Source organism: Leguminivora glycinivorella, chromosome 5, assembly GCF_023078275.1.
Source record: "Leguminivora glycinivorella isolate SPB_JAAS2020 chromosome 5, LegGlyc_1.1, whole genome shotgun sequence".
NCBI lineage: Eukaryota > Metazoa > Arthropoda > Insecta > Lepidoptera > Tortricidae > Leguminivora > Leguminivora glycinivorella.
In genome coordinates this window covers 4,830,646-4,850,822 of record NC_062975.1, presented here as the reverse complement: position 1 = coordinate 4,850,822, position 20,177 = coordinate 4,830,646, and the positions used below count along the sequence as shown (strand labels likewise).

The following is a 20,177-nucleotide window of genomic DNA, read 5'->3' as shown; positions in this document are numbered from 1 at the left end:
ATTTCATTTTCATTTTTCATTCATTATCATACTTCCAATTTTATCACTTATCCACGCGAGATAAGACAACTGTCTACTCTCACACTGACATACTAAGCCAAAGCGTGATTGATGCTTTATCCACGTGGATAAGTGATAAACTTCGAAGCATGAGGACGCCGGCTGGTTCGGGCCATGTATTTAAAAACTTGTGATCTTCGTCTCGTCAATAAAAAGAAAAATTGTAGTAAGGTATGTGCGTAATGTATATAGACTTCACTGCGTTTTAACTTTGAGGAACAGCGTGAGATACGAGATTTTTAAAAGTAGTGACGATATTCATTTTTTTATTTTTTATGCACAGATACACTTAGAAATGTTTCTGTTACAGATAATCGTAGAAGATTGCATGTTGACTTATAAACAAATTCATCATGGAGGGCAAAAAAGTGGACTACATATTCGAGATCTCACTCGACATCCCCATCTCGGAGTCCGCCTGCAGGAGAGCTCTGGGAGTTCATGATCACCATCCTGAACTCCTCCTTCAAGATACTCAAGCCTGAGTGGAAGTCACACGTATGTAAGTACCCTTCTGTTACTTCCCAAGGTCGACAGGAACCACTATCATATGTTTATCGATAGAAAATATGATCATAGGTCTGTCAACGCCTCCTTTTTCTCCTTGCAACGTGAAGAAAAGGAGCGGCATGTTGCCTTCTATGATCATATTTTTATGATAAAGAACACCTTTAGTGTCAAGCGGCTAATCCATCATCAGCCAGTTCATTGTCTCGTGCTTCCGAAATCGACGGAGCCCTGGTAATGCGGGTTTCGGCACGCGTTTGGTGACGTTGGACACATACAGCCTTGACAGGAAAAGTAATGTCAACTATTTTGACATTTCTGTATGAGAAAAGTAAGTTGCTATGCGATTAAATAAAAGACATTTCTACTCTTTTTTTTTTTGTCAAGCTTTTAAAACTTGTGCCTTCTATTGAGGTTCACGTTCGCTTTGGGAAATAATACAATGTAATTACTTAATTAGTTAACCTTCTTGTGATTTCCTAGTAACCTTTTATCGTTATATCTATCACAAAAGTGTTATTGAATTATTTTTAAAAACAGGCAATCTATGCCACAAGCTCAGAGTCCCCGAGCTATATGAGCAAGAGCTCGCCAAGTTGAAGCCAGCCGTCAAGCCTTCCAAGAGCTGGGCCTTTCGTGCCCTCCTTCCTAGAGGACTGGATCTTCTACCAGATATCCTTCTCCCGCCAACAACGGCGCCTAACAAACTGACCAAAGACAGTTCCTTGCACTCAGAAACATGTTGACCACGTGACGCGACGCCACCCGACGCGATGCGAATCGATTACGACGTATAGCTCGGTTAAATGACACTAGATAAAGGCGCGGTAAATTCAAATTGTCTACGGGACGATAAACTTTTTAGTGACGGAAATGGTTTGTCAGACTATTACATTGCAATGTTCTGCGCCGCTAAAGTACGGCACTATTATAAACTGTGTAGAGCAGGGAATCAACTTTTTGCAGTCATGGATCGCTTTTAAAATTTAACCTTTAAAATGTATATCAAAGTTAATTTTTTATGTCAATTTTTTGACACAAACAGACGAAGGGGTAAAGCAGCATAGGTTCCGTGGACTCCCTATCAAAAAGTATTTTAAGAAAATGATTATACTTGGATTAGATTTCCCTAATGAGTATGTTTACAATAAATACAGTAATTACCCTCTGCGGACCCCTTTAAGAAACCGGGGCGTAAAACTTTATATTATACATACATACGTATTTTACCTACCTTTGAGTTTTTAATATGACGTTGATGACAAAACTCGTATGATTTAAAAAGGCGCCTAGCCTTCAGATATAACATATACTAGAAAAATTCGACGGGTACCTTGGCGGTCGAGGTGGTGTAACGGTTTAGGATTGTCAGCCGCGATAGCTGGAGACCTGGGTTCTATTCCTCGTCTCCGCCACCAGTGGGCTTTATCGCTTTTTTTTTAGTGTATGGTATCTATTTCAGTTTATAATACAATTTAATTCGACTTGCGTCGCGTCGGGTGGCTAGTATCACGATGTGTTTCTACCATTATTCCTCACCCTAAGTCATATCATTGCCATATATGTAGTTAGTATTATTGTTAAGCATACACGAGTATTCGAAACAGTATTTGACGATTTTGCATTTGCAGAGTTTAGTTTTTAAGCGTAAATAATACACCATTTGAAGCTATATTGTTGGTATTGATTTAGTGCTTGTTTGATTGTTTTATGATAAATAAAAGTATTTTATCACGAATATTACGTTTTCTACTATTCTAAAAATTCTATACTATTAGGTATTTCTTGCATGATTTTATTTTCACGAGATATTCATATATGTGATAGATAATTTCTTGCTCTGGGAAAAATAATAAAAAATATTTAAGATCGATTTTTAATACTAAATCAGTGTTAGAAGTTAAATAGGCAAGAACTTATTTATATAAATATATAAATTATTGGTAAGTTTTGTTTGAAAAGTTTACTACTATTAGAAACGTACACTGTTTGTGTTTCTGACAATTTCATGATAAAATGTTTAAACTCTTGAAAAAAATCATACTCAAATCACATATACTAAAAATCGCCATCATCCTGTTTTTTCACACTTTTCCACCATTTCATCCTAAATCCTTAAATACAGTAAATCGTTACACTATTTTTTAATTATTTATCAAATAATAATGAATAATAACTAAGCGATTTTAACTTATAAAAACTCCCGTAGACTCATACATATTTAAAAATATTTTAAGCGGGTTACTCACGTATTAAGTCGCTTTTGACAAAAAGTAACATAGTGGGTAGCTCCGATCTCGCCACGGTGACGTCGCCCGCGCCGCCGACCCCCTGCGCCTGTCCTCAGCAGCCGCGCGCACCGAGCAAGCGCCCGCAGTATGCGTCGCGCTCGACATGTAAAGGCGGGGTGTCGCTACTCTTGAGAAAGGCTCTCAGAAATTGAGCCGAAACATGTCGAACGCTATATCGACTTAATACGTGAGTAACCCGCTTAAAATATTTTTAAACAACTAAGCGATAAATGTGATTTTGGATAGCTACATATTGAGCCACAGGCCATCAAATACATGATACATATATATCATACAATTGAACATCACCATACATTTAAGGGTTAATAAAATTTAAACAAATCAATTGTACATTTCCGGGTAGTTACATGTGTTGGTTAATCGACCAAATACAAAACCAACGCCACTTTGGTTTCTAATTTCCTTATTTGATGGCTCCTTGAATTAGGTAGGGGTTATAATAGCAAATACAATTTGTTTAGTAGAGTAGAAAAATAAAAGTCCTTTGTAACCTCATCACAGTGTAATAATATTATAAAAGCTATTTTACAAAACAAATAAAAGATAATTCTTCATTAAACTTACCTTTTACAAGATTTATAAAAAACTAAAACTAGACTTCAAATAATATAGTGAAGTAGCATTTTTTTGTAACTATAACTTCAAGGGCAAAAGTAACATTGAAAAGCAATAAAAATCAAAAAGAAATGTTGGAATTATAAATATAATTGAACATAATAATCTGTACATTATTGTTCATTAGCACGAAATACTAACTTCGTGGCAGTTTTTATTCAAAATTAGTGACTTTAGTTCACGTTACCTATAGATTCAAAATCCAGGTTGCGTTCCTTTTATATATTTTCAATTTATTTTTATAGGTATATCATTAAACTATTGCAATACAAAAGCACAGTATGAGACCAGTATTAGTAACTCATCTAACAAACGTACGCCGCGCGTATATATGTGTACCACGTACTATGTATGGTATCTATGATGACTTCTCTTAAGCAAGTAGACAGATTCAGATACCTGGGGAGCACAATAACATCCAAGTGCCACCTTGACGACGAAATTAACAGCAGAATTGAGCGGCTGCCGTTGCCTTTGGCAAACTGCGCGTCAAGGTGTTCCGATCACACGATATTAAGCTCCAGACAAAGATCTCTGTATACATGGCAGTAGTTCTGCCCAGTCTCCTGTATGCCTCTGAAACATGGTGTCTTTACCGAAAACACATTCGTACATTGGATAGGTTTCACCTTAAATGCCTGCGTGACATTATGAACATCTCTTGGTCCGATCGTGTCAGGAACACCGCAGTACTACGCCGTGCTAATGTCAGCGGCATTGAAGCCTATCTGATGCGACGACAGTTGCGATGGTGTGGTCATGTCTCCCGTATGTCTAATGACAGAGTTGCTAAGCGCATCTTCTACTCAGAGTTGCAAAGTGGCAAGCGGAAACAGGGCGGCCAACTTTTGCGCTACAAAGATGTGCTTAAGCGCCACATGCGGAGATGTGACATTGAACCATCGCACTGGGAGACTTCGGCACAAGATCGGCCGAAATGGAGGCATACAGAGAACAAAAGTGCAAACCTTCGAAGAACAGAGACGAGTGGAACTTCGACGCCAAGCGCGACGAGATAAAGGCCCGACCACCTGCAGCCATCAACTATAATTTCGTCGGAGGGGTGCTGACATGCAGTGAGTGTGGTCGTACATTTACTGCAAAAATAGGCTACGTCAGCCACCTGAGAGCTCACGACCGTCGCTCTCAATAATAAACCAATACCCAGTCGCTGAGGCCGAAACTGGTCGGGACAGGATGATGATGATGGTATGCGCACCAACCGTGTTCGTACGCAACACATGTAAGCGGATGAGAATGTGTTGCGTACAGTCAAGTGCAAAAATACGTATCGATTTTATCCGCTCAAAAATATGTACCGAGACCTTATTCCGCCGACATAAAGTGCTATGGGACATATTTTTGATAAGTTGTACGCACCCATATTTTTACACTTGACTGTACATACACGGCGCGCATACATACATACATACTCGCACGGCGTACGTTTGTAGAAGTATTACTACTGGCTCTATACATAAGCAACGCGACAGCGATTGTATTGCCACTTATACTCACTTTATACAAGTAGTTGTACCTTATAATAATCCGACAATAGACCAGCTAGCACAATCGTTTTTAAATCTAATTCAAGAAATTATCTGATTGTAACTTTAGCACTTGAATTTAAGGTTAAAATTAGATTGCAATTTCAAAAATGTACATTGTCTTCTAAATTCAAAGCAATTAGATTTCGAGTTAGATCACAAGTGTCTTCAACATGCTGAGTCCCCATTTGCACAAATAAATGTCTGCATCTCGTTTTTGCAGCAAAGCATATTAGGACAAATAAGAAGTAAGATTTTTGTATGTATAAAACCTTCGACTTACTACATTGTTTTTACATATAACTCATAATGATTTCTTTCGTATTTTCACGACAATTTCCGAATAACGAACATGTCAGTAAAAAGTACTTGACTAAAAGAGCATGACAAGTTCGTACGTTTCCTTGAAAATGCGAAGGGAAATCTCTGTGTGACTCAAGCTAGTTTATTAAGTTAATTCATACAGCCATCATTCTTGCTGGTCTACTACAGGATCTCGATAATCTCAGACGTTACTCGGCTTGCCGCAACCTGGCGAGTCGTTGTGTGAGGTCATCTTGCTCTTGTGATACCACTGTGGCGGTGCCCACTGAGGTGCTTGGGACGCCGGACGGAAGCTCCATGTTAAGTTCCAGTCTGAAAATGCAAATGGTAATGTTTAAAATTTGTGTACTTAAGTTAGTTAGTTTTATTCGGCGAGCTTTACTCGACTGAGGTAGGTTGCTTGCTTGCCTTGGCCGAGGCAAGTCTTCATACCATGTTTGCCGCGTGAGTGAACACATTGCCTCGCGGCGTGCCTCGCTCTGTGTGGACCCGGCTTTCGCAAGTCGACAACCATTTTGCGTGAAAAGACGAGGCAGCACTACTCTAGCCACCCCGGCTCCATTACGAAACCTTGCAGTGTCTAGTCTAGGTTGTTAAATGTGTGTCTTTTATTTGTGCACGTGAGCAGTTCTCAAAAAGTTTGTACAAAAATTAAGGAAAAAGTTAAATTTGTTTTTTTTTCATTCCTATTTTGTTATTTTTGTCACCAAGATTTTTTTGATGAATTAAGATTTTACTAAGTTTTATTTCGTCATTAAGGTTCTGATTTTCTAGTACCTATATTTTCTTAATTATAACAATATCTTATCCTGTATATATCTTACGATAGTCGACTTATATTACTAAATGTTGGTAACAAAATAGGATCAATTAAAATGTGCTGATGTGGCTATGTATAAACTTTTCGAGAACTGCTGACCTAATCAATAAATTACTAAGAAGTCGATGAATTAGCAGGTTTAGCTAGATATAACAAAGGCGATCAGACTGAGAGTGCTTCATAAATTGTCACCCCGTGAAACCCTCCATCTCAGTCAGTAAGGTGTGTCATATGAAAAATTTCTCCAATAATTATGGTTAAAATAACAACTGCCGGAAACTGCCTTCTGGCGGTTTGTCCGCTTGTTAGCCTCCTATAAAATTTAAACAATCAATACTGTCAATACATACCCAGCCTCATCAGCCACTTGCTGTAACAGATTATCCACATCACCCTGCGGCACCGTGGTGGTCGTTGTTTGTGACATAGCATTCTCCATGTACGATGACTGGACGTCCAGATCTTCAAACTGACTTTCAAACTTGTCCATGAGTGTGGAGATTTTCTCGAGGTTCATAGACTTCATTGCTGCATCCATGGCTTTTACTACACCTGCCATGGAGTTTGTGACCTGTAATTTCATAATGATAATATAATAAATATATAAATAAATATAAATATTATAGGACATTCTTGCACAGATTGACTGAGGCCCACGGTAAGATCAAGAAGGCTTGTGTTGTGGGTACTTGGACAATGATATATATAATATATAAATACTTATATACATAGAAAACATCCATGACTCAGGAACAAATATCTGTGCTCATCACACAAATAAATGCCCTAACCGGGATTCGAACGCAGGACCGCGGCGTAGCAGGCAGGGTCACTACCGACTGCGCCAGACCGGTCGTCAAATAATGATGTTTTTATTTTAACTATTTGTGTGTGTGGTGATGGTTAAAATTTAACCACCCTCTTTCTTCCAACGGGTGTTGTAGAAGTTGGCTCAGGGATTGTGTTCAATTGTGGTGTGGGCGAAAACAGTTATTATGTGCTCTGCCTACCCCTTTGGAAATACAGGCATGAGTTGTATGTATGTAATTTATTCAATTGTTAAGTCCACATAGAAAGGGTATGCCTTAGTTTATCAATTAACCCTACAGGTACAAATTTAGCCAGACAAGTTAATGTTGCCATAGATTTCCTACATGAAGAGTTGGTAATGTTGGTATTGACTTTGTTGTATTATGATTTTAAGCTTTGCCGTGTGTTACTGAAACTAAATGGCTGGATTATTTGACTATTTCTACACAGCTGTATATTGTAAGAAAAAGGAAGCTAATAAGTATTAAAATAACAACCTTTCTTGTAGTAAGTGCTGTCTGAACCCTGCTCGACACAGCATCTACTCTTGCGGACATTCTGAGATAGTTCAATGCTTGGTTTTTCTGCCGTATTGCATTTTCTGCATGTATCCGAGCACCTTCCATGTTGCCCTTCTGGATTGCTTTTTTAGCCTTTTCTTTCTCTAACTTTTCTTCCTTTTCACATTTTTTCGAGTTTCTCTCAAGCTCTTTCACTGCAAATTTTAGATTAAACAGATGTTCTGGAGGGATGATTAAGGATTAGTTATTGAATAAAAATTAATTGAAATAAGTTTACCTTAAATTATAAAAAAAATTAAAATAAACCAATTACATTTTTATACTTTTTTTTATTATTTATTATAAATGGTCTTACTGTTAGCCACAGACTAGCCAAAGGCAAAGACATTGCCTACGATGGAGTGAGCTTGCCCAGAAAATGCCTGTTCACCCTTGAACTGAAGGTATTTTATGACACTTATGCCTAAAGCCACTCCTTTGCATATCTTTTCAAATTTCTTATTGAAATTAAATTCAAGCTAAATGTTCCAACTGCATCATCAGATGAGCTCAGTACACTAATATTACTACTATAGTAAAAATTATATTAAGAATCATCACAATGAAAGCTTAATTTCATACACTAAGGTTTAAACCATTATAAAAACAACATGTTCTCTATAAGTAACTCCGGTTACTACTATAATAATGTAAGTAAAATTACACAAGAAAAATAATATTGCACCAGTCCATCAGAATCTCATCAACATTTGAACATACTTATTGACTCACCTTGAATGATTGGTATATGCGTATAAAAGATATTAAAAACGAGAAATGACATCTGATATTAAAGAATATCCTGTTTGGTGCTATAAATACATATTATAAAGTTTATAACGAAAATGAAACACCAATAGAATTTTAAAAACATTTGAAAAGGATACTTTCCATTGCAGAGGACGACATTTCGTTACCCATTTATAAAAATATGAATATGTCTTTTTGAGAAGTGATTGTCAGTCGTGATTACCTGCAACGTAATTATTTTTTAAATAATTTCAACACAGACAGGCTGATTTTTAAGATTTCCCAAGAAAAGGGATGACTCAGAAATCACAACAATTTCAAGAGATGTCAAACTACAGATGCAGATGACAGTAATTTATGACGTCATTGACGTTATACCAAAAGTTTACACAATTTGCAGAAATCTTTTCAAAAGGGCTTTATAGACTTTTGCGATTAATCAAAACGCTGTTGTCGGTTTATATGACAATGACATAGAAAGAATCATAGATTTAGAAATATTAAACTAGATTGTTTAGTTAGGTCAAAAAGTGTGTCCACATGAGAGGTAATTGTTTGGGCTGGTGTCCTCTCGCACTTGCTGACAATGTCAACATTATTCAGTGACGTCATCACTGTCATAAATTGGGGATACCAGTCAATTTTCAAAGTTACTACTAAATCTACTAACACCCAATTGAAAGTATTTTTTAATTATACAAATCTTTGATTTACTGGCATCAAAATAATCACATTATAATTATTTTCAAATTTTTTGAAATATATCTAAACCCTAGTTTGAATATAACATTAAAATAAAATAAGAAGTTATAAAGTCAGGTAATATACAGATAAAAATACTACTAATATGGGAACCTCATTAACACTGGCAACACGTGCGAGAGGGACACCAGCCCAAACAATGCCCTCTCATGTGGACCGTTTTCGCTAGTCTGATACGATCGACTTTCTGTTTCAGTAATAAGGTTAATTTCGTATAGCAAAAATGTGATTGAGCTGTCCCCTGTAAAGGTCTTTGGAAAGAATATGATGGGAATGTGACAAAATTTAACTGATTTGATGATTTGGTAAGATCCATATCCCAGTGAAATTGTGGTAGACCTTGATTGATTTATTTTGTGACGATCCCATTCATTAATTCATAAGTCATAAGCATTTATTGCATACATATTAGGTCCTTTCGCCTCCTGCATTTCTTATGAAACTCATATCCAAATGTATGAGGACTTGATGAGGACTCGATTCGACGCCGGACGCGTCTCGATTCCATCAAAGGAGGCCTGGGTTTACGAATATTCACCGAAGGCCGCAGCATGAGTATTATTTGGCATTATACATTATTCTTATATTCTTTGCCGCAGCATTAGACAGATTGTTACATCTGTAAAGCCCTAAAAAGTAACTTTAGTCTATGGCACGTCTATTCTGTATGTTGGTGCACCCTTGAAATTTCAATAACAAAATTGAGTCGAGTAAAAAAAGTACCGCTGTAGATTTTGGTGATCAGCGTCGTAAAATCTTTAATATTCGGTTAAATCCTTTAAGCTTATTTAATAAAAGTGATTATATTTTAATTATAGTGTTAGTTTACGTTTATTATTAATATTATTTTTGATATCGTGTTGCTTGGTGAATTTAGTTGAAATCCTAAACCAGTTGTACTGTGTAAAGGACGTTAGTTGGGCGTAAAAGAAAATGGCGTGTGCTACACTGAAAAGAAATTTGGATTGGGAGGCTCAATTGCCTGCAAAAAGAAGAAGATGTGCTCCGTTTGCTGCAAGCTCCAGCACAAGTCCAGGAATTAGAGTATCAGAAAGTAGACCCTCTTCATTTGGAGAATCCGTCACTGCACCTGCTAAGTTGACCCCAGGTTTGTTCCATCACAAATGATCATTTGAGTCTCAATTACTGTATTGATTTGACGTAATTAGTAACATTTATTGAGAAATTACCTTATTAGGTATTGAATACTAACCTACGCATCACAATATATAATCAGCTGTATTTTTTATCGCCATTGTTTTTGCGCTATCATGAATATTTTTATAGAGTTGGAGTGAGACGGACTATGTTGGGCGGATTTAGTTCTTTTGTTTTTACGTGACCAAGCTGAATCTTTAATAGATTTGCGATTATAACTAACAACTAAACCAAATCATATCTATTTTCATTGTAATGACGAAGCTAATCAAAAATAGTAACGCTAGTTTTCTTTTTGTAATGGCTGGTTATCTGGCGTCAGATTGCACGCTCTCTCTTCGAAAAATGGACTAACAAAAAACTCTTTGTTGCTTTATACCTGCTTGGTTTGGAAACCGACCTTTCGCGTAGGTTTTTTTTTACTAACTGGACGTTTTTTGCCAAAATCAATAACGATTATTGAATTGACTGGTGTGGTGCTCCAATGGTCAATTTTGTTTAGAACGATATTGGTCTATTAGCCCCTACATACCAAATAACTTGATGTTGAATTACAAGGTCTCTAAATAATTACATACTACCATTATTTATTAACATAAATAAGCATCCTTTGTTCCAATATTCACATTAAATTTACAGCTGTACAATTCATATTTGTTTTTGTTTTATTTTAGTAGTTGCTGCTGATTATTTGATTATTTATAACAGTTAGATCACATTAACACCGAGGTAATAGACCTGTGTTCCAATCTAATTGCAAACAAAAGATTAGTTCAAACTATTAAGTACCTAATGCTTCACATAAATCTGAGTAATAATCTAATAATGAAATATGTACTATTGTTGTCTCACTAATATTGAAACAAGGAAATCATTATGTATTTCTGAATCGATACTGATTACTGCTGATTTCAACAGAGATCATTAGCATCTTTATAAAATGGGAGGAAAATGCACAATAGTCCTTCTATTCAAGCTCTTTATGATTAGTATTCCGTTTCATTGCAAGATCTCAGTGATGAAATGAATGAATTTAAGGTTAGCGTGCTAGACTTGCATCCACAAATTTTCAGTTATTGAAATCCTTAGTATCTAAATAATATATTTATTTATTTAGTGGCACTGAAGCTTAAGTAGTTTCATGTGTTCTGCCTACACCTTTATGGGATACAGGCGTGATTGTATGTTGTAATATATTTATCATGCGTAGATCTAGAGAGGGGGGCGAGGTTGGCCATACAAATAGACCCATGTGAACCCCCCTCTCCCCCTGGGCACGAAGCTGGATCCACGCTTGATATTTATTTACATGAAAATTATTATAAATATAGACTAATTGCTATTCTGCATGTGGACGAAAAATAGCATAATGTGGAATTGTGGATGTAATCTAGCAAAAGGGACCCTATATCCTGAACTAGACATGTATGTTACATTTTTATGATGTTCATGAAGGAAAACTGCTAGTATGCACTCAATACAGTCAGATTGACTGACACAGGAACTAATATCTGTTCTCTTCTCATCAAGTCATCACACAAATAAATACCCTTATTGGGGTTTGGGTCCATATGAAATAAAATTTTAGTAATTTTCTGTCTGGCAACCAAAGTTTCCATTAATAGGAATTGGCATATCAGATTAATTTATAAGAAGCCACATGTATAGTGGTATTTTTTTTAGTTTTTGCAACTTTAAAAATTAACCATTACTACTTTTTTGTTTTTTAAAAGCCAAATAAAGGATTTTTTTATATTACAATATTTTTTTAACTAAATTTTGTTTTATGTCAGAGCGAATGGCGCAGGAGATCTGCGACGAGATCAAACGCTTGCAGCGACGCCGCCAGTTGCGCGTGGCGTCTGGTGTGCCATCGTGCTCGTCGTCCAGTGGCTCGGAGGGTGACGCCTCGCCACCGCACCGCTCCACGCACAGCCAGCAGCAGAAGGTTACCAATCGCGCGCTCTTCACATTCAAACAGGTAAACATTTGAATACTAAGTTTAAAGAACCCTCCTTAGAAATAAGTGAACAGCAAAAAGGTGTGCACTTATTTTCTAAGGTGTGCACAAGTTTCTAATCAGTAGGCAACACGTATGTGACACCCCTTGAGTAGCAGGCATCCATAGGTTGCGGAGACCCCTGACCCCTTTCCATCAAGCGTGCCATATGTAGTAAAAATACAATTTATGTCTTCAACTAGTGGTTCCAGGCCTTACCCTTACTGCATTTTGTCAATTGTTTATGGAATATGCCATACAGTGTATGTATTGATTGTAAAGTTATGCTTCTTTGCAAAATTGTTAAAAATCGTTCATATTCATACCTGTAATAATAAAGCAATAAATGCATTTAGAAAAAAAAACTGCTTTGCAAATAGTAAGCAGGAAAAAATGCAGCAAGAAAGCAGTACTGTACTGTATGAACCACCATAAAAAATATTACATGAATGGAAATATGTTCAAGACAAACATATGGTTTTTATTTGATGTGAAATAAATGTGCAATACTTGTTTTTAACCCTGACGCAAAAACGACGGGGTGTAATAAGTTTGACGTGTCTATCTGTCTGTGGCATCGTAGCTCCCAAACGGATGAACCAGTTTAGATTTAGATTTTTTCTCTGAAAGCTGACTTAATCGAGAGTGTTCAGCCATGTTTCATGAAAATCGGTCCACCACTACATTGCGGTCGGGGTTTTTCAAAATTTTAATTTTGTGGTTATTAATAAATTATGTTTGTTTTATGTGTATGTTTATATTATGAGCTCTTGTATCCAGTCTGTATACCATACCATGAAGAATTAATTGGTTTTAAACTAGGTATCGGCAAATAGTTGGAAATTTCTTTGCCTATATTGTAGTTATACCCCAACTCCACACTAAAATCTCAGCTAACAGTCAAAATGCTATCTATCACTGACATCACTGTCATAAAATGAAGACTTCTGTATTATGTAGGTTAAAATTTTATTTTGGCTAGTATGATTCATTAGTGACTACTTGGGTCACCTTGTATCTTACTTACACCTACTATAATGTTGTTTTATTTAATCATCACTCTGCCACAAAAAATACGTGTTTTGTCTTCAAAACTGCAATAAAGCAGATAATTTTGATGACATTAATGTGTCTTAAACATGTACAAGTAATAAATTCTGCATTGAATAGTGTAATGTAGGTTAATAATTATTCAGCAGTTTAATTACATTATTGCACAACTATGTAAAAGTGACATTAATGCCAAAATATAAATCTATTGGGGGATTCTACAGAAAAGTAAACCTTGAAGTTTATTTTAATAGTATTTCGTAAACCATCAACTAATATATTTATCGATAAAAAATACTTCGAATTTCAAACTTCCGTAAAAATAAAAAGTATACTCATATTTTTAATTTTTTTATAAACGTGCAAACATTGATTAATGAACCTTACGTATTTATGGTACTTTTTTTTCATATTGGCAACACTGTGGCATCAGTTTTTTTTTAAACTTTGCCGCGGTTATTGTCATTAAAATTACGTTGATTTTAATTACTAATCAATACGTGCTGGCGGATTTTAATAAACGTAAGTAATTTTGTTGTAAAATAAAAATGAATAAAACCAATAACCAAGTGGTCCCACCCGTTACGAAAACATACATAAGTTTTGTTTTTCAATGACTGACTTTGAGGTTATGTTTGAAACTTATAAATTACATACATACATACATACAATCACGCCTGTGTCCCATGAAGGGGTAGGCAGAGCACATGAAACTACTCAGGTTTCAGTGCCACTCTTGGCAAATAAGGGGTTGAAAGAAAACGAAACTGTGACATTGCAGTGACAGGTTGCCAGCCTCTCGCCTACGCCACAATTTAACCCATATCCCACAGTCGCCTTCTACGACACCCACGGGAAGAAAGGGGGTGGTGAAATTCTTAACCCGTCACCACACGGGCACTTAACCCGTCACCACACTTATAAATTAGTTCTAGTGTAACAAAATAAAACTTTATGTATACTGATATCAAATTTCTGTCAATAAAATTGGAATCTATTAGCTGTTGAAATCGGTCCCACCCGTGACAATTGTTTCGTCACGGGTGGGACGGTTTTATAAGGTGGGTTTACTTAAGCATAAGTACTGATTTAAGAACGTGTTTGTGCAATTTACAACTATTTCACGTGTTATTAACCGTTTTTTTATAAAGAAACAGCTTGTATTTCAACATTTTACTCGTAATTTAGAATGTTTTTTACTTTTTAAGGCAATGGTACTTTTTTGCTACATCCCATGGCAAAGGAGCCGTGGATGGGGTAGGTGCAATAGTAAAAAGAGCTGTCTGGAGCCAAGTTAAGCAGCGGAAAGTTGAAATAAACAACGCTGAAGATTTTGTGGCTGCAGCGTGTAAGACCGTTAAAAACATCAACATCTTACATCTGTCAGAAGAAGAAATCGAGACTAACAGGAGAATCCTAGATTGTAGATGGGAACTCGCCACTGGTATTGATAAAATACAGTCGCAGTACTTTTTAAAGGCTATAACAACGAAGATTTATTAGTGGGCACTACTGCTGATTCGGATCTGAAAAGATGCAAAGCTTTCAAGCTCAGAGTTTCAAATATATACTCCGATACAGACTTGAGCAGTTGGAGTGACTCTGAATATGAAACTTTAGCATCAATATCGACAAAAAAAACTTATAAGCCGCTCATTTTGCCTAATAAAACGTACGTGTCCCACCCGTGACAATGGTAGTCCCACCCGTGACACACTTTATTTATTTTTTATAAAAAAAAATACTAAATAATATGTCAATTTTTGTTTTCATATGATATGTTCAGTTTGTTGACTAAAAATTTAATTGTAATATGTATTAAAAAGTAATATCAAATAGCAGAGTTTTCATTTATACGATTCATGTGTATCAAGGATGTCAATTTTTTGTCCCACCCGTTGCAAAAATGTATTGTGGTTTTTTATTTATTTTGATGAAGTATTATCTCCGCCTTCACTATAAATATGAAAGTACGTCAAGTAATTTGTTGTTTTCTATGTAAACTAATATGTGTGTCATTAACAGAGTTTGCACAAATAAGTCGCACATACTAAAGAATTACGTACAAGTGTCCCACCCGTGACGGTAGAATCCCCCTATTGTATATTTCTTTGTTTGCAAATAATACATTACGATAAAAGTGCGTAAAAAAGGAAGTTCGAAACGAGTGGCGATAAATTAAAACACGACCGAAGGGAGTGTTTTAAATCGACACGAGTTACGAATTTCCTTTTCGCACGTGTATCGTACGACGTTTTTCAGTACAGATGAGCCTCCGAAGTTTCGACCTGGCATATAATGAACAACTTCTCGAACTAGTGCGTAAAAAAACGACCATCTGTACTGAACAGAATGTTTGAATGAATTTGTGATAGTAATTGCCATAGAAGTTTCTTAGTAATTACTGCCATATTATGGAGGTATTATAGATTGACCATTAGGTATTTATTATTTTAACTCTTATCATCATCCTCCTTGCGTTATCCCGGCATTTGCCTAGGCTCATGGGAGCCTGGGGTCCGCTTTGATAACTAATCCCAAGATTTAGCGTAGGCACTAGTTTTACGAAAGCGACTGCCATCGGTCCTTACAACCCAAAGGGTAACTAGGCCTTAATGGAATTGGTCCGGTTTCCTCACGATGTTTTCCTTCACCAAAAAGCAACTGGCAAATATCAAATGACATTTCGCACATAAATTCCGAAAAACTCATTGGTACGAGCCGGGGGGGGTTCGAACCCGCAACCTCTGGATCGAAAGTCGCACGCTCTTACTGCTAGGTCACCAGCGCTTTATCATTTTAACTGCTAATTTAGTCAATTTTGAAACCAGTGAAAGATAGTTTATAAAATAGCTTGGGAAATACTCCATACCCAGTAATGAGTTTTTGTGGTCATATTTCTATACAGTCTTAATTTCGTCGAATATTTTATTGTCAAGTCTGTCATTACTTCGCATGTCATAAAATAAATAAATAAATATATAGGACACTCTTACACAGATCGACTGAGTCCTACGGTAAGCTCAAGAAGGCTTGTGTTGCAGGTACTCGAACAACGATATATATAATACTTATATACATAGAAAACATCCATGACTCAGGAACAAATATCTGTGCTCATCACACAAATAAAAATAAATGCCCTTACCGGGATTCGAACCCGGGACCGCGGCGTAGCAGGCAGGGTCACTACACACTAGGCCAAACCGGTCGGACGTCAATGAATCCTTAGCAAAACTCCATATATATTTATGGCAATCTCAACCAAAATACATAGTACTTATTCTTGCTTGTCAATAAGGTGCCATTTCTGTAAAGACGGAATTTGAAATCAATCTTGTTACCTTAGTGAAACAGCAAGCAGATTTCTGTACATTTTCGGTAACAAATAACCTAACCTAACCACAAAATTAAAATTTTGAAAAAACCCCCGACCGCGACCTAGTGGACCGATTTTCATGAAACATGGCTAAGAACACTCCCGACTAACACAGCTTTCAAATAAAAAAAACTAAATCGAAATCGGTTCATCCGTTCGGGAGCTACAATGCCACAGACAGACACACACACAGACAGACAGACGGACAGACAGACAGACACGTCAAACTTATAACACCCCGTCGTTTTTGCGTCGGGGGTTAAAAAAAGGATCTTACTCAGCATCATGGACTCTAACAGCCTACCAATTTTTATCAATATTGAAGATGTGATCCAAATGTACTGCATAGTTTTTGGGAATTGCTGAACTATTTATTGTACAAACATTAACATGCATATTTTTGGCAGGTCCGCATGATATGCGAGCGCATGCTGCGCGATCAGGAGGCGGCTCTGCGCGCAGAGTACGAGACTGCTCTGAGCAACAAACTCGCCGAACAGTACGAGGCTTTCGTGCGCTTCAACCTTGACCAGGTAAAATATTACTTTACCACAGTGATGCTCAACTTTTTTCATTAGGGGTCAAAATTTGAAGGAATTCTAGAGGCGGAATGCATTTTTACAACAGTGGTGGACATCACAAATAATTTGAACGACTGGTGGTGTGCCGGATACAATCCTTTCGCCGGCCGTACTTTGCCCACCCACTGCTTTACCACATAGGTGGCAACCCACACTCAGGCGACGCACGTCGTAAGACGCGGAACGGACATGGCGGCACACTCGGGCGGCGCGGCGCTGGCGTCCGTTCCGCGTCTAAAGACATGCGTCGCCTGTGTGTGGATAGTCCCTAGGGGGGACGTCAAACAACAGCACCACAGGTTCATTCAAGCCCATTTTTTTCATGCTTGTTGGAGCTGGCTGTGAGTAATGGCAGTTGGCGCAACATATGTATGTAGACTAGACTTATTTGGAACGAAATATACGTCCATCGCTAAAATTGTTAAAAGATGTGTACTCGAGGAATGTACCTTCTAGTTGGGCTATTTTCACTAGAGTTGTCAGTTAACCTACACACAAAATTCATGATGTTGGTCAGCAATAGCCATCAGGCTATACCAATTGATCATATTGCTGATCACAGTATCACTTTTTTCAACAAAAATGTAATCCCTTGTCGCTCATGCTGGTTGGAATTGCAACCAGATTGAATCAGACCAGTGTTTAATGTTTTTGTTGATGCAGGTCCAGCGCCGGCCCCCGCCTCCTACGTGCATGCCACTGGGCATGGACGCCGAACACCACATGCATCAGGATCTAGTACCAAGCTGTAAGTACACATGGTTTAAATTATTCTTCTATGTACACTTTATGAAATAGCATGTGCTGAGTTATACATAAATTGTCTTATTTGTAAACACGATTTTCCTGAAGAGGGCGCCACTGTACGGTGACACAGTCTTCATTATATCAATGTTTAAAAAAAAAGCAGTCATGCTGGACTTGCTTTGAACAGAACTATGGCCATCACAATCACGATAAATTAAAAGTTATTATAGAAAAAATGTTACAATATACTAATATAGGTACATTGTTTACACTGAATAATATTACTTCTTGTTTTCCGTTTAGTATCTAATGAATACAAATTTAGGTTAATTTACTTGGTTTAAAACTTATTCGTTTATAATTTTTGATGTCTTTTTTATCACTTTCTTAAATATATTTTTTCGGTTATACTATCATGAATACAAATTCAATTAATTGCACAGCCTCTGAAATGTTCAAGGAACACATATATTACAATACATTTTATTATAGAGGTCAACAGGCCAGGTATAATGTACAACAGGCATGATCTTTATCCTAACTTTAAACTTTGTACATACATATTAATATATTTTGCTTCTCTTTCCACTTAATTACTAGGGTTATCCATTAAATTGTAATCTTCTGGAATGTGTCATACCATCAAGTTCAGTTAGGACTTACTTGACTACTTGTATATTTTAGTTATTTTACACAAATAATTATGTAACACTAGCTTTTGCAAAAGCAAAAGCAGCCTATGTCACTCTCCATCCCTTCAACTATCTCCATTTTTTAAATCACGTCAATTCGTCGCTCCGTTTTAACGTGAAACACGGACAAACAAACAGACACACACACTTTCCCATTTATAATATTAGTATGGATTCGTTTATTCATATATCTTGTTGTTTCAGATCTGTCCTAATGACGACGGTGTCGACAATGCGGTGTTACACCGCAAATATATCAAGACAAACATATATGTGAATAATATACGCAAGAATATGTCCTAAACGACATTGTGATCGCTGGTGGAATTCCTACTGCCATTAATATTGTGAAACGCATTTTTCTGGCCAACTAGGTATACAGTATTAAGAATTATATACAAATTTGTGCCCCACCTCTGTTATAATGATTATAAATGAATTGACAGTAACGTAATATTATATATTCACAATATTGACAAGGTTAGATTCCACAGCTTTGTTCATGCCACATACACATAAATTAGCTTGTAACGCTTTAGGTAAGGTTTGCTGGATAATTGTGTTCATAGACTGAGGATGGATGCCGGAGAGCCGGGACTAGCTGCTGTTAAGTTTCCAGCACTCTAATGTGACTTGAGCCTACTAAGAGCCCATGATATTTTGTATATTTTCTAATCGTGAAACTATTAGCAACCTAGTACTAACACGAATAATAAATTCACACAGAGTGCCTGTTAAGATATCATTGTCCTCAGTTTTGTTAGCCATAATTTTGATTGTACTTTTGTCGAATTATAGTCGTATTTGATTGGGCGCGTCAGTCGCCGTTTATTAGTGATCTAATTATTATATTTATATGCCGATGGTGAGCGTCAAAGTGGTAGATCTAGGAACAGCCCTGGATTGTTTTAAATGGACGGCATTGGGTTGGTTTGACGTGATGGATCGCAGTACTGTGTGAACATTTTGACGCTCAACACGCCTTATCATGAGAATGATAAACTAGCTTTATTTCTAAGTTATTTTCTCGATAATGTAGAAGAGTTCTCGACTGCTGTTTCAGAGATCGAAACGCAAATGTAACATGGTCTTGCAAGTGAGCATTATTGGGAATTTGTTTTATATTATGTAGTTAGAACTTTTTATTGGATACAAAAGGATATGATTTGTTACCATGCATTATTCAATAAAAAACTCTAGGATAGTCTTTTTTTTTTAAATTGTATTATCAGCTCATTATTAGTAAGTCGGCGTTTAAGAACTGAAAATAAATTAGCTAATTACCCGTAAATGGTTTATATTTTTTTACCAACTTGTAATTTCCTTCCTTGCCTTTCCTTACCCGTCTTGGGAGGGCCTAATAATGCACACAATTTGCTACCACTGTCGAAATACAGAAATATGTAGGGCAAATTTGCAGTACCTAAACGAGAAAGGTACCTGAACTTCAGTTTGAACTCCAGTGTAGGGTCTTCGTGTTTCGCAAATTAACCCCTTGCATCAG

The 20,177-nt window shown here is 36.7% G+C and overlaps 2 protein-coding genes across 2 annotated transcripts; one reads left to right on the top strand and one right to left on the bottom strand.

The window, feature by feature from the left end:
* Positions 1-4,912: 4,912 nt before the first annotated feature.
* LOC125226002 (charged multivesicular body protein 1b-like) lies at positions 4,913-8,589 on the bottom strand. Its single transcript, XM_048129817.1, has 4 exons — positions 8,443-8,589; positions 7,493-7,737; positions 6,536-6,756; positions 4,913-5,677 (listed from the first exon to the last, which is right to left on the bottom strand). The coding sequence occupies exons 1-4, from the start codon at positions 8,474-8,476 to the stop codon at positions 5,554-5,556; spliced, it is 624 nt and encodes a 207-aa protein (XP_047985774.1). The 5' UTR covers positions 8,477-8,589; the 3' UTR covers positions 4,913-5,553.
* Positions 8,590-9,785: 1,196 nt separating this feature from the next.
* LOC125226003 (akirin-like) lies at positions 9,786-19,956 on the top strand. The gene is made up of 5 exons (XM_048129818.1): positions 9,786-10,175; positions 12,019-12,206; positions 17,061-17,186; positions 17,898-17,982; positions 18,878-19,956. Exons 1-5 carry the CDS (start codon positions 10,001-10,003, stop codon positions 18,886-18,888), a joined length of 585 nt encoding a protein of 194 aa, XP_047985775.1. The 5' UTR covers positions 9,786-10,000; the 3' UTR covers positions 18,889-19,956.
* Positions 19,957-20,177: the final 221 nt, after the last annotated feature.